This window comes from Syngnathus scovelli, chromosome 2 (assembly GCF_024217435.2).
Source record: "Syngnathus scovelli strain Florida chromosome 2, RoL_Ssco_1.2, whole genome shotgun sequence".
Lineage (NCBI taxonomy): Eukaryota > Metazoa > Chordata > Actinopteri > Syngnathiformes > Syngnathidae > Syngnathus > Syngnathus scovelli.
In genome coordinates this window covers 6,760,505-6,776,156 of record NC_090848.1, presented here as the reverse complement: position 1 = coordinate 6,776,156, position 15,652 = coordinate 6,760,505, and the positions used below count along the sequence as shown (strand labels likewise).

General features: G+C 44.1%; 1 protein-coding gene across 2 annotated transcripts in view; it reads right to left on the bottom strand.

Annotated features, from left to right (window-relative positions):
• LOC125989302 (microphthalmia-associated transcription factor) overlaps nt 1-13,605 on the bottom strand; it is a 43,434-nt gene extending 29,829 nt beyond the window's left edge. The window contains exon 1 of one of the 2 annotated variants that reach the window (XM_049755516.2): nt 13,305-13,605. In XM_049755516.2, coding sequence (XP_049611473.1) covers nt 13,305-13,408 — 104 coding nt within the window. In that variant the 5' untranslated portion in view covers nt 13,409-13,605. The remainder of the gene's footprint in view (nt 1-13,304) is intronic. The other variant, XM_049755517.2, reaches the window with a different exon arrangement.
• Nucleotides 13,606-15,652: the final 2,047 nt, after the last annotated feature.

The following is a 15,652-nucleotide window of genomic DNA, read 5'->3' as shown; positions in this document are numbered from 1 at the left end:
GCTAGGGTTAGGGTTAGAGCTAGGGTTAGGGTTAGATCTAGGGTAAGGGTTAGAGCTAGGGTTGGGGTTAGGGTTAGAGCTAGGGTTGGGGTTAGGGTTAGAGCTAGGTTTAGGGTTAGAGCTAGGGTTAGAGTTAGGGTTAGAGCTAGGGTTAGGGTTTGAGCTAGGGTTAGGGTAAGAGTTAGGGTTAGGGTTAGAGCTAGGGTTGGGGTTAGGGTTAGGGTTAGAGCTAGGGTTAGGGTTAGAGTCAGGGTTAGGGTTAGAGCTAGGGTTAGAGCTAGGGTTAAAGTTAGGGTTAGGGTAAGGTTAGGGTTAGAGCTAGGGTTAGGATTGGGGTTAGGGTAAGATCTAGGGTTAGAGCTAGGGTTAGAGCTAGGGTTAGGGTTTGAGCTAGGGTTAGGGTTAGAGCTAGGGTTAGAGTTAGGGTTGGGGTTAGGGTAAGAGCTAGGGTTAGGGTTAGAGCTAGGGTTAGGGCTTGAGCTAGGGTTAGGGTTAGAGTTAGGGTTAGGGTAAGGTTAGGGTTAGAGCTAGGGTTAGGGTTAGAGCTAGGGTTAGGGTTGGGGTTAGACCTAGGGTAAGGATTAGAGCTAGGGTTGGGGTTAGAGCTAGGGTTGGGGTTAGAGCTAGGGTTAGAGTTAGGGTTAGAGCTAGGGTTAGGGTTTGAGCTAGGGTTAGGGTTAGAGCTAGGGTTAGAGTTAGGGTTGGGGTTAGGGTAAGAGCTAGGGTTAGGGTTAGAGCTAGGGTTAGAGCTAGGGTTAGGGCTTGAGCTAGGGTTAGGGTTAGGATTGGGGTTAGGGTAAGAGCTAGGGTTAGAGCTAGGGTTAGGGTTGGAGTTAGGGTAAGAGCTAGGGTTAGGGTTAGAGCTAGGGTTAGAGCTAGGGTTAGAGTTAGGGTTAGGGTAAGGTTAGGGTTAGAGCTAGGGTTAGGGTTAGAGCTAGGGTTGGGGTTAGGGTTAGAGCTAGGGTTAGAGCTAGGGTTAGGGCTTGAGCTAGAGTTAGGGTTAGGGTTAGAGTTAGGGTTAGGGTAAGGTTAGGGTTAGAGCTAGGGTTAGAGATAGGGTTAGGGTTTGGGTTGGGGTAAGAGCTAGGGTTAGGGTTAGGATTGGGGTTAGGGTAAGAGCCCAACCCCAACCCTTACCCTAGATCTAACCCCAACCCTAGGTTGGGTTAGAGCTAGGGTTAGGGTTAGAGCTAGGGTTAGGGTTAGATCTAGGGTAAGGGTTAGAGCTAGAGTTGGGGTTAGGGTTAGAGCTAGGGTTGGGGTTAGGGTTAGAGCTAGGTTTAGGGTTAGAGCTAGGGTTAGAGTTAGGGTTAGAGCTAGGGTTAGGGTTTGAGCTAGGGTTAGGGTAAGAGTTAGGGTTAGGGTTAGAGCTAGGGTTGGGGTTAGGGTTAGAGCTAGGGTTAGGGTTAGGATTGGGGTTAGGGTAAGAGCTAGGGTTAGAGCTAGGGTTAGAGCTAGGGTTAGGGTTTGAGCTAGGGTTAGGGTTAGAGCTAGGGTTAGAGTTAGGGTTAGGGTTGGGGTTATGGTAAGAGCTAGGGTTAGGGTTAGAGCTAGGGTTAGAGCTAGGGTTAGGGCTTGAGCTAGGGTTAGGGTTAGGGTTAGGATTGGGGTTAGGGTAAGAGCTAGGGTTAGAGCTAGGGTTAGGGTTGGGGTTAGGGTTAGGGTTAGGGTTAGGGTTAGGGGTTAGGGTTAGGGTTAGGGTTAGGGTTAGGGTTAGGGTAAGAGTTAGGGTTAGGGTAAGAGTTAGGGTTAGGGTTAGAGCTAGGGTTAGGGTTAGAGCTAGGGTTAGAGTTAGGGTTGGGGTTAGGGTAAGGTTAGGGTTAGAGCTAGGGTTAGGGCTTGAGCTAGAGTTAGGGTTAGGGTTAGAGTTAGGGTTAGGGTAAGGTTAGGGTTAGAGCTAGGGTTAGGGTTAGAGCTAGGGTTAGGGTTAGAGCTAGGGTTAGGGTTAGGGTTTGGGTTGGGGTAAGAGCTAGGGTTAGCCTAACCCTAGCTCTAACCCTAGCTCTAACCCTAGCTCTTACCCTAACCCCAATCCTAACCCTAACCCTAGCTCTAACCCTAACCTTACTCTAACCCTAGCTCTAACCCTAGCTCTAACCCTAACCCTAGCTCTTACCCTAACCCCAACCCTAACCCTGACTCTAACCCTAGCTCTAACCCTAACCCCAACCCTAGCTCTAACCCTAACCCTAGCTCAAACCCTAACCCTTACCCTAGATCTAACCCTAACCCTAGCTCTAACCCTAACCCTAGCTCTAACCCTAACCCTAGCTCTTACCCTAACCCTAACCCTAGCTCTAACCCTAACCCTAGCTCAAACCCTAACCCTAGCTCTAACCCTAACCATACCCTAACCCTAACTCTAACCCTAACCCTAGCTCAAGCCCTAACCCTAGCTCTAACCCTAACCCTAGCTCTTACCCTAACCCCAACCCTAACCCTAACTCTAACCCTAGCTCAAACCCTAACCCTAGCTCTAACCCTAACTCTAACCCGAGCTCTAACCCTAGCTCTTACCCTAACCCCAATCCTAACCCTAACCCTAGCTCTAACCCTAACCTTACCCTAACCCTAACTCTAACCCTAGCTCTAACCCTAGCTCTAACCCTAACCCTAGCTCTTACCCTAACCCCAACCCTAACCCTGACTCTAACCCTAACCCTAGCTCTAACCCTAACCCCAACCCTAGCTCTAACCCTAACCCTAACCCTAGCTCAAACCCTAACCCTAGCTCTAACCCTAACTCTAACCCTAGCTCTAACCCTAACCCTAGCTCTAACCCTAACCCCAACCCTAGCTCTAACCCTAACCCCAACCCTAGCTCTAACCCTTACCCTAGATCTAACCCTAACCCTAGCTCTAACCCTAACCCTAGCTCTAACCCTAGCTCTAACCCTAACCCTAGCTCTTACCCTAACCCCAACCCTAACCCTAGCTCTAACCCTAACCCCAACCCTAGCTCTAACCCTAACCCCAACCTAACCCTAAACCTAACCCTAGCTCTAACCCTAACCCTAGCTCTAACCCTAACTCTAACCCTAACCCTAGCTCAAGCCCTAACCCTAGCTCTAACCCTAACCCTAGCTCTTACCCTAACCCCAACCCTAACTCTAACCCTAGCTCTAACCCTAACCCTAGCTCTAACCCTAACCCTAGCTCTAACTCCAACCCTAACCCTAGCTCTAACCCTAACCCTAGCTCTAACCCGAGCTCAAACCCTAAACCTAACTCCAACCCTAGCTCTAACCCTAGCTCTGACCCTAACCCTAGCTCTAACCCGAGCCCAAACTGTAGCTCTAACCCTAACCCTTACACTAGCTCTAACCCTAGCTCTAACCCTAACCCTAGCTCTAACCCTAGCTCTAACCCTAGCTCTAACCCTAACGCTAACCCCTAACCCTAGCTCTAACCTTAACCCTAGCTCTAACCCTAGCCCTAACCCTAACCCTAGCCCTAGCTCTAACCCTAACTCTAACCCTAACCCTAACCCCTAACCCCTAACCCTAGCTCTAACCTTAACCCTAGCTCTAACCCTAGCCCTAACCCTAGCTCTAACCCTAGCCCTAGCTCTAACCCTAGCTTTAACCCTAACCCTAGCTCTAACCCTAGCCCAAACTGGAGCTCTAACCCTAACCCTTACACTAGCTCTAACCCTAGCTCTAACCCTAACCCTAGCTCTAACCCTAGCTCTAACCCTAACGCTAACCCCTAACCCTAGCTCTAACCTTAACCCTAGCTCTAACCCTAGCCCTAACCCTAACTCTAACCCTAACTCTAACCCTAACCCCTAACCCCTAACCCCTAACCCTAGCTCTAACCTTAACCCTAGCTCTAACCCTAGCCCTAACCCTAGCTCTAACCCTAGCCCTAGCTCTAACCCTAGCTTTAACCCTAACCCTAGCCCTAGCTCTAACCCTAGCCCTAGCCCTAACCCTAGCTCTAACCCTAACCCTAGCTCAAACCCTAACCCTAGCTCTAACCCTAGCTCTAACCCTAACCCAAGCCCTAACCCTAGTTCTAACCCTAACCCTAGCTCTAACTCCAACCCTAACCCTAGCTCTAACCCTAGCTCTAACCAGAGCTCAAACCCTAAACCTAACTCCAACCCTAGCTCTAACCCTAGCTCTGACCCTAACCCTAGCTCTAACCCTAGCCCAAACTGTAGCTCTAACCCTTACACTAGCTCTAACCCTAGCTCTAACCCTAGCTCTAACCCTAGCTCTAACGCTAACCCCTAACCCTAGCTCTAACCTTAACCCTAGCTCTAACCCTAGCCCTAACCCTAACCCTAACTCTGACCCTAACCCCTGACCCCTAACCCTAGCTCTAACCCTAGCTCTAACCCTAGCCCTAACCCTAGCTCTAACCTTAACCCTAGCTCTAACCCTAACCCCAACCCTAGCTCTAACCTTAACCCTAACCCTAGCTCTAACCCTAACCCTAGCCCTAGCTCTAACCCTAGCTCTAACCCTAACCCCAACCCTAGCTCTAACCTAGACCCTAGATCTAACCCTAACTCTAGCTCTAACCCTAGCCCTAGCTCTAACCCTAACTCTAACCCTAACACTAGCTCTAACCCTAACCCTAGCCCTCGCTCTAACCCTAACTCTAACCCTAACCCCTAACCCCTAACCCTAGCTCTAACCCTAGCTCTAACCCTAGCCCTTAACCCTAGCTCTAACCCTAACCCCAACCCTAGCTCTAACCTTAACCCTAACCCTAGCTCTAACCCTAACCCTAGCCCTAGCTCTAACCCTAGCTCTAACCCTAACCCCAACCCTAGCTCTAACCTAGACCCTAGCTCTAACCCTAACTCTAGCTCTAACCCTAGCCCTAGCTCTAACCCTAACCCTAGCCCTAGCTCGAACCCTAGTTTTAACCCTAGCCCTAACCCCTAACCCTAGCTCTAACCCTAACCCCAACCCTAGCTCTAACCTTAACCCTAGCTCTAGCCCCAACCCTAGCTCTAACCTTAACCCTAGCTCTAACCCTAACCCTAGCCCTAGCTCTAACTCTAACCCTAGCTCTAACCCTAACTCTAGCTCTAACCCTAGCCCTAACCCTAGCTCTAACCCTAGCCCTAACCCTAACCCCAACCCTAGCTCTAACCCAAGCCCTTACCCCAACCCTAGCTCTAACCCTAGCTCTAACCCTAACCCCAACCCTAGCTCTAACCTTAACCCTAGCTCTAACCCTAACCCAAGCCCTAGCTCTAACCCTAACCCCTAACCCTAGCTCTAACCCTAACTCTAGCTCTAGCCCTAGCTCTAACCCTAACTCTAACCCTAACCCTAGCTCTAACCCTAACTCTAGCTCTAACCCTAGCCCTAGCTCTAACCCTAACTCTAACCCTAACCCCTAACCCTAGCTCTAACACTAGCTCTAAACCTAATTCTAGCTCTAACCCTAACTTTAAACCTAAGCCTAGCTCTAAGGAAGTGTATCCTTATATGGTTACACGAGCATTTTTTTCTATGATAAAATTTTTTTGGTCCCACTGAGATTCTTTCGCTTGGGTGACAGCCCAGAGCACTAACCACTACCCTATGGAAGCCTTGCTCTCAGGCCATGGAACATGTATGGTTTTATGGAGCAGCTCACAAGAAGACTAGCTCAGTGAAAAATGTTTGTGTCCCACTGAGATTCGAACCCAGGTCGCTTGGGTGACAGCCCAGAGCACTAACCACTACCCTATGGAAGCCTTGCTCTCAGGCCATGGAACATGTATGGTTTTATGGAGCAGCTCACAAGCAACTAGATCACTGGAGACTCCACAGCAGACTCCATCGTTCTACTGGGTGACTTCAATGCTCACGTGGGCAATGACAGTGAGACCTGGAAGGGCGTGATTGGGAGGTGGTTAGACTGGTTAGTGACTCGAACTCTTGCTCGGTAAGAACTTGGTTCGATCCCAGGTGCGAGAAAGTTAACCTTGATGTGCTTTTGTTGTGCAATTAACCCTTTATTTATTTATTCTTTTTTTTTAAACCTTGTGTAGTGTACCTATTGAAGGTGTACCTACACATATTGTCATATAAAGCATGATTAAGCTGATTTTGATGTTTTAATTGGCGAATAAAGAAACAAGGAATAAAACACCAGACAAGTTTGAACATAAATGTTTATTAAAAATAATAATATTAAAAGCAAATTTCAAACCAGCAATCTAATGTGAAATTGCAGTAGATATATTGGATAACAATATTTAGGCAGACATAGATATACACGTTATTTAAAAACTACTATAAATAAATAAATAAGAAAGTGTAGCGAACGATTTGGTGAACGATTCTTTTGAACAAATATTTTGAGTGAACCGATTCTAAAGATTCAGTTCACTGAAAGAACTGGAATACACATCGCTCGTGCAAAAAGTGTAAGCTATTGTAGACTACCGGTCGAAATAGCCCACTGGTTAGTGACTCGGGTTCTTGCTCAGCAAGAGCTTGGTTCGATCCCAGGTACGAGGAAATGCTTTCGTTGTGCAAATAACCCTTTATTTTTTTTATTCTCTTTTTTTTTAACCTCGTGTAGTGTACCTACACATATTGTCATATAAAGCAGTTAACCAAATGTCTGATTTTTATGTTTTAATTGGCGAATATAAAAACAAGGAATAAGACAAGTTTTAACATAAATGTATCTTAAAAATAATAACATTTAAAAGCAAATTCCAAACCAGCAATCTCATGTGAAATTGCAGTAGATATATTGGATTTAGGCGTATATAGGTATACACGTTATTTAAAAACGCCTAGAATCGGTCCTACTGAGACTCGAACCCGGGTCGCTGGAGTGATAGCCCAGAGCACTAACCACTACCCTATGGTAGATCAGTGAAGACTCCACAGCAGATGTCATCACAACACGTCGTGTACACGAACACCTAGCCACCTTATTTATGACACTTTCGAAGTACCCAATTATTTAGGCAGATAATTATGGGATATTTTGATACACCACACGAGGTAAAAAAAATAATAAAATAAATAAGAAAGTGTTTATTAAAAATAATATTAAAAGCAAATTGCAGTAGATGTATTGGATAACAATATTTAGGCGTATATCGGTACACACGTTATTTAAAAACGACTATAAGTGTGATACTACGATACGAGTGTTTACCAGCTCAGTGGCCGAAGAGGAGAGTGTCCGCCCTGAGATTGGGAGGTTGTGGGTTCAAACCCACAGCCGAGTCATACCAGTGACTATAACAATGGTACCCATTTCTTCCCTGCTTGGCACTCAGTGTAAGGGGTTGAAATGGGGCCCCCCCCTGCTGCTCACCATAATTGGGACTTTTGGCACCCAGTCGGCTACTTCAACCTGGCAACCCATTGCCGTCTGCACTCTTTTATACTAATGATGTGCATTCCAGTGTTAAGTGAACTGAATCTTTAGAATATTTATTCATTTTTTTCCTTACCTTTTTTGTAAAAAACAAGGAATAAAACACCACACAAGTTTTAACATAAATGTTTATTAAAATAATAACATTAAAAGTACATTTCAAACCAGCAATACAATGTGAAATTGCGGTAGATATATTGGATAACAATATTTAGGCGTATACATGCATACACGTTATTTAAAAACGACTATACGTGTTATAAAATCAAGATTACCCAAAGAGAAGAGTAATCTCCCCGTTGTTGCATAACGGCGCATCCCTTCGTGCAATAAAGTTAGCCGTTAGCTTGGAGAAAACGCGCATAAAAGTGGTGTTTCAGTGAATGGTTCTTTCTTTCCTAGGCAAACCGTAAATCTACATTCTGGCTTACATAGTTCACGCGAGGAGGGAGACGCAACACGTTCACTGACTGATCCGTTGGCGCACGGGAAGGAAGGCAGTTCACCCATTGACTCGTTCGCGAACAGGAAAGTCAGGATTCGTTCCCTCACTCATCCGTTCTTGCGATGAACTGGAAATGCAAATCACTGACTCGTTTACTCACAGATCCGTTCCGTTGGGGAACGGGAAATGCAATTCCCAACTCGTTCGTGAACAGGAAGTTACGTCATTTTCTTCTTCGTTTTGTTTGACGGCGAGGTGGCACCAGCTTCAATGTGCATTACCGACACCTCCTGGTTGAAGTCATATGAACTGAAAAAAGAACGAATCACTTTAGGAAGTGAAATGATTCGTTTCTTTTAACGAATCGTTCACTCACGAGCCAACACTCGTGTAAGTGTATTATAGAAAGAAATGTGTGAATTACCCGAGCCAATTATTATTATATATTATTTTTTTGGGAGGGGGGGTAGTTGTATTGTTTGATGTATATGTTCTTCCCATATGTTGTTTACTTGATTGTTTTTTTTTGTCTGGTGTATTGCTTAATTGTGAGTGTTATTGAAGTTAAAAAAAAAGAGGTTACTGTGTGTGTGTGTGTGTGTGGGGGGGGGGGGGGGGGGGGGGGGGGACGATTCGTTGAACGATTCTTTTTAACAAATCTTTTGAGTGAACTGATTCTAAAGATTCTGTTCACTTAAAAGAACTGGAATGCACATTACTACCACACGACCAGGCACGGACCCACGTGACAGTATTTGTGCCTAGCTGCTGAAAGTCTTGCGTTTGGCCAGTAGAGGGCAGCTCAGCACTGTGTTATAAGCCACCTAGCAAATATGCGCCCTTTTGCACCGGCCATGAGAGTGAGTCACATTTACTTCATGACCTGGTCACAGTGCTTGTCGAGCTTGGATTAAAAAAAGATATATATATATATATATATATATATATATATATATATATATATATATATATATATATATATATATATATATATATATATATACCCTATATATTAGGGTTTTAAAATTGGGGTTTTAAGGTATCAGATTAGGATTTCCAACCAGGTTTCAAATAAACTCATTTCAGGGTTTCAAATTAGGATTTTAACTACTGTTAGCGTTTCAAAGTAAAATTTTACACCATGGTTTCAAAATTAGGTTTCAAAATGGGTTTAGGTTTTCAATTTGAGTTTTTAAAGTAGGTTTAGGGTTTTCAAAAGACATTTTCACACTCGAGCTGTGAGCATCTATCAAGGGTTAGGGTTCAGGGGCAAGGGGTAGGACAGGCGAGTGTCATGGACAACATGTCAAAGGTCATCCATGATGGAAAGAACGTTACTCACTGATCTCTGGTCTGCCACACACTCAAACATCTTCATTTTCAGTCCCAAATAAAACACATGCTTGCTTGAGGTCGGCACCCGCATGCGTGAAAACATCAAAGCAATGCCCCTCCAATCAAAAGTTCTATTAACCTGAAGCACCGAGAGCTAATTGAGGGGCGGGCGAGCAACGGGCCAGCAAGACGCCCACGAGAGTTGGCCGGCCGGCACCATGGAGTGACACGTTGGACCAATTTGCAATGATGAGGATAAGCAAGCAGGCAAACAGCTGACAGCAAACATTTGGGCCAGAACACGAGGATTCTCGCAACCTTTGATAACCCATAGCAGGAGTATTACACGTATGAAAGTGGAGGAGGGCTAAGTTGGCTGATGGCGGCTCCTCTGATGCTCTCTTATCTCCTCCCCAGGGTGAGAGATGTTCTAATCTGTCACCGCAATACTCTTAAACCCTGGTGCGGCGATTGGACCAACTTTTGTTGGCTCTAATCCTCCACGCCGGCGAGGGGAGGTCATGTTTGTCACACGTGTGCCCGCCCCCCGCCCTCCTCGTGGGCTGCGTTTCCAGTTGAAAACGTGCAGCTCATGAAGGGACTGCAAGAAGTGGTGAAAAAAAAAGAAAAAAAAAAGGACATCTTATGGACGCTGAATTTCATTTACGTTTTTTTAAGAAAAAGAAAGATAAAAAGGACTTCTTCTGGACGTTGACTTTCATTTAGTTTTTAAAAAAAAAAAAAAAAGGCTGTCTTCCGGACATTGATTTTCATTTACCTTTAAAAAAAAAAAGGACATCTTCCGGACGCTGACTTTTATTTAGCTTTCTTAAGAAAAGAAAAAAAAAGGATGTCTTATGGACGCTGACTTTCATTTAGCTTTTTTAAGAAAAACAAACTTGAGTGGAGGAAGTGGTCGCTAATGTAATCCTAATATTGCTAACTAAATAAAAATCGTCTCTACGTTTTCTTAGGACATACTGAATAACATGTTACTCAAAGGGTGGAGAAGAGATTGTGTATTTTGTGTTTGGCAGGATGTCCACTCTGTCACATATATCCAGCACAGTGATAAGCAATACATCAATGACTAATTATTTTTTTTTTTGACTGAATGCGCTTTTTTTCTTCTTCTTTTTTGCTACACAATCTGTGCTTTTCTCCAGCCAAGTGGCACTTGAGTTGCAATGCCAAAACTCCCTCCCTTGTTGTCATGGTAACAAAAGTCATCCCTGCCACAGGCCCAACAGTTTAAAACCCTAAATACAGGCTAATTTCAGCGAGACAAGAAAATTTATTTATTTATTTATTTGGGGCTAAACACTCTAACTTATTGTATCAACCCAACCAACAGTCATCAGACTGTTCACATGCTGGGTCAGTGTCATGTGATCCGAGGAGGAAGTGGGCTCACATGAGGCAAATAAAATGACATTAGACAATATTTTCGGCAATGCCCCGTACTCTGAGTAGTGCTCTTGTGCTTTAGTTCTAGTCAAAGCCGCCATGTTTTCCAACACTACTGACTTTCATGTGAATAAAACAAGGTCAAGGTAAAAATGCCGATGCGGGTAAGAGCTTACAATTGCCCTGATTGAGCAGACTTTTTATTGAAAGTGGATTTTTTTTTTTTGCCACATGCAAAGAGAGCACAAATGTAAAGGGGAGAAAATATTTCAAATCTGCAGCAAAATGTAATGTTAAGGTGTGTAAGGCGAGGACGAATGTCAAAAAATAAGATCTCAGTGTGGACACAGAGGGGTTCTGTCCTCATTGCGTCTGGCTGTGACAATGGGGTCATGGATAGGGGAAACAGAAAACATTCTGCTGCAAGACGTCACTGTTCTTCCACGACATAATCGCCAACGTTACATGGCCATGCTGGGAGGTTTTGCAAGCACCCACTTACATCACATTTACAGAGATTTTGGAACACACTGAGGGAAGCCATGTTGTTCTGACATGAGTGACGTAAAAAAACAACAACATAGAAATCACTGTTTAGAAACTCTTTACTTAATTTTGAGATATTACTTACAATATGTCTCAGACTGAATTTATTGAACAAATTGAAACATGTAATGTACACTACACACATTAGGTTTCTGGCAATTTTATGTTTTTCTGAGGTTTTATTTGTTTTGCAAAAGTATAGTGGGCTATACTATAGTATAGGGTGAGAAGCTCGGTCATCCGGGAGAGACTCGGAGTAGAGTCGCTACTCCTCCACGTTGAGAGGAGCCAGATGAGGTGGCTCGGGCATCTTATCAGGATGCCTCCTGGACGCCTCCCTGGGGAGGTGTTCCGGGCATGTCCCACCGGTAGGAGACCCCGGGGACGACCCAGGACGCGCTGGAGAGACTATGTCTCTCAGCTGGCCTGGGAACGCCTTGGGATCCCCCGGGATGAGCTGGATGAAGTGGCTGGGGAGAGGGAAGTCTGGGAGTCCCTCCTGAAGCTGTTGCCCCCGCGACCCGACCCCGGATAAGCGGAAGAAGATGGATGGATGGATGGATAGTGGGCTGGATAAAATGTTCTCCCGAGTGTTCCCAACCTCTGCTTAAACTCAAGTGTTTGACGTTTTTTTGTCAAAGACAAAACCATGTCTAATACAGATCTTTTACTTTGGTGCCCTCTAGTGGAGAAGGACCTTTGTTGAAGTATGATAGGGCGCTTCATTAAGGCTACGCTTACACTGCAGCTCAATTCAGATTTGTTTTTACATATATGCAAGATGTATCTGATTTCTAATCAGTCTGAAACGCTCAATTGCGGGGGGGATGTTGCGCAGGTAGCAGAGAGAGGGATTGGCTGCTTTGATTGGCCATGAATCAGCAAAGTTGTGAGTTACAGTATTGACTTTGTATGGTGATAGATGGTTTGCTTATTACACGCAATTCATTCCCCAAAAATATTCTATTTCTACTTCTTTTTAATACTTCTTTCACCTATTCTGACAGGAAAAAAATGCATTGAAACTTTTTTTTTTGTCACACACACACGCACGCACACACGCACACACACGCACGCACAAACACACACACACACACTTTTCAGGTAGATATCAATTACTTGCAGATTCTCATTATTTGCAGCAGGTGCTTGGTTTAGTGCAGTCCAATCACGCCATATATTACTAAACCACTTTATGATTAGAGAGCCTCAACGTGCAAGAGTTAGTAAATACTTTCTAGTCACTCAGCATTGAAAATGTTTTTCATGTTGAGGCACAACAGTAGCGTTTGTAATTAGCTACAATTGTGAGACATATTGGTCCATTTATAAATAGAAACATTGCCAAAGGAATGTGGTTCTCCCTGTGTGGAGTTTGCATGTTCTCCCCGGGCCCGCGTGGGTTTTCTCCGGGCACTCCGGTTTCCTCCCACATTCCAAAAACATGCTTGGTAGGCCGATTGAAGACTCCAAATTGTCCCTAGGTGTGAGTGTGAGTGCGATTGGTTGTCTGTCTCTGTGTGCCCTGCGATTGGCTGGCAACCAGTTCAGGGTGTCCCCCGCCTACTGCCCGATGACGGCTGGGATAGGCTCCAGCACGCCCGCGACCCCTGTGGGGACTAAGCGGTTCAGAAAATGGATGGATGGATAATAATAATAATAATAATAATAATAGTAAAAACTACTAGAAAAAAACGCAATCCACATCAGATATGATCTAGGAAACAGAACTGTGTGCACAAATGTTTTGTCATAATTCCAAAATAATTTGAATTTCTTATGAAAACATTCAACCGTTTGGATTATGAGGCTAGTATTTAATTGTTTTAGATAACATTGCTTTTATTGAACCCTGCATGAGGATAAGCGGTTGGGAAAATGAATGAATATATTGCTATATTATATTAATGATATTATATTAAGATTACGTTAGATTAGATCAAATATGTCATATGCCATTTTGGCTGAGGAGCATCTCGATGCACCCTGACCTGTCTGCCCTCCCCGAGCTAATATTTGAAGTGGATGTTAACAAGACAACACCCAAACGTTGCATAACAGCGTGCGGTCAGGAGAAGAAGAGAAAAACCATCAACAATGAGCGGCGCACTGGGTCAGCAGAAAGCCCATAACTTGCCCCGAACAGCACTTTACGAGAGGTCTGCGGCTTCATTATCACCTAAACACCAAAACCACCTCAGCATGCCAAATAACTACTGACCTGCTTTTTAAGGGCTGACTCTTCAGCTCGTAATACGTTTTGGGCTCTTCTTGCAAGTCCTCTCCATCATCGTAGTCAGGAACTATTCCCGATTCTGATTGCATGCTTGCTTGAAGATGTCAACTTTTAGCGGCGGAGAACTTATAAAAACAGCTTTGCGCGGCGCCGTACGTCGACCCTATGACACACTGCGAACTGCATCTGTCCGGCACCCGGAGCTGTGTAGTCCTCAACACGGAGCCACCGACCAACTGCCGGCACTGTTGGGGGTCGGTGAACTACGGCGACCATCATGCACTGCGGCTGTCAATGTCATCGTGCACCCAATTGGCTGCACTTCCATGTCTAACATTTTGCCATTACAAAAACTTAACTCCGCCAATTTGTTTTACATTATTTGTTACATGTGAAAAACGCCTACATTTATTAGCATGTTTGTTTGGAGTTCAACATTGCTATCCTGGCAATTATAATAAAAGGAATAATCAAGTTGAGAGCCCAAAAATAATACCCAACATATTCTTGTGCAATGGGACTAACCACTAATGCACATCTTCCATTTTTGACATCGTCTTAAACTTTTGCTATTTAAAGAAATAAAAAATAATTCCCAACATATTCTTGTGCAATACTACTAACCACTAATGCACGTACACATTTTTCATTTTTGACATCGTTTTAAACGTTTAGTATTTAAATAAATGTGTGAATGTATAACTATTGAGTACATTAGCCAAGTGTTACACAGAAACGAACGTATGACGTCGATTTTCCTTTCCTTAAGTTTGGTTTGTGCCTATACACCTACCGAACACTTGATGGCAGTATAAAGCAATTGCACAACCATGTTGAAGGCCACGTTTGCTTCTGCTGGATGGAAAATCAATATTTGCATTTACTCATCCTGCTGAACTGGTTTACCTCTGCTTATTATGCATGCAAATATGATTCAAATGAACTCCACAGAAAAACACTACTCATAAACGACATGTAGCTGAGGTTGTTTTCCAGCTGACGGGCAGAGATAAACAAGACACATTCTGATTGTTGTTGACTAGGGGCGCTCATTACCCAAAGCCCCCGGTTGAGGGAGGCCCCCAGACCTTTAGATGACAAAGCCCATAATCATGTGCTCAAGGGTGTAAACACATTATAAATCATTCATAGTTTACTGGCTGCCTCAAAAAAAATCTATCAAGAATATTCTTGAAATCCAAATATCTGACAGACATATTGAGCACATTGCTCTTATGCTTGCATGCATTGTACCCCATAATTGCGTATTTCACGTCTTGCTTTTCTGTTTCCAGTGATGAAATTGAAACACGATTTGCACAGTATTGGTGAGCAGTGGAAAATGAGCAAACATGACTGATGAATGAGCTGTAATCTTAAACAACACAAGTTAGATGCTAGTATTTAGGTGTGAAAAGGGAAACTGTTGTCACAAATATCCTTAAAATGCATACAGTAAAGCCAGCGCTATTTACATGGAGTAATTCCTTGGTATTAAACGTGTTAATTTGAAAATCAAAAGAAAACCGAATCAAGGTCTCTAGTACCGTCATCATTGTTTGACACATTTGTTTATGAAATGACAAATGGAGAGCATTACTATTTTGTCGACTGTCATAGCAGCAAACATCTGTGAGTCAACGCTTCATTTTGGAGCAGGCACACAAGGACAAAACCAGCACAATAAAAAATAATATTGGCAGTCCAGAGTCTACTGACTCCCACAAATTCCCTGCTGGAATCCCAACTGTGGAGTTCTACCTCATGACGATGACATGTCAAACGCATGTGAATGTAAGTAGAATGAAATTGCTTTCTAGTTAGAAGTATGTATCTGACAGTTGTCTTTTCAGATTGTGGCAAAAGCATCCATTCCTAATGAGGGTAACGAGGGCAATGAGGGTCTTTTGTTTATGAACGTGTTCTAAGAGGAGACTGACTGCACAGATGGTTCTGAGGGGATCTCAACGAGATAATTATTCATGTTTTAATCACAATGCCAAGAGTAAGGAGGGGCTGGGCCCGGGGGTGGGTGTCTTGGGGAAGCCCCAGTTAGCATAAAGGTTCTTTGCATACAGTACATTAGCATGAGATGGAAGTTATCTGGTACAGTAGCTCAAATTGTATTTTTATGATTTTCCTTGAGGCGACGTTACCACAAAAGTGACCAGTGGAGTAGTTGTAATTGAGAGTCATTAATATTTCAGCAGCCTCAGCACCCTGTTGTGAGAGCAACAAATGTGAAACGTACACCAACAAGCTTGAGCGGCACTATTTTGTTGTTTGGTGGATGTTTACTGCTATTTTGCCAGAGCCACAAGCACATTAGTCCT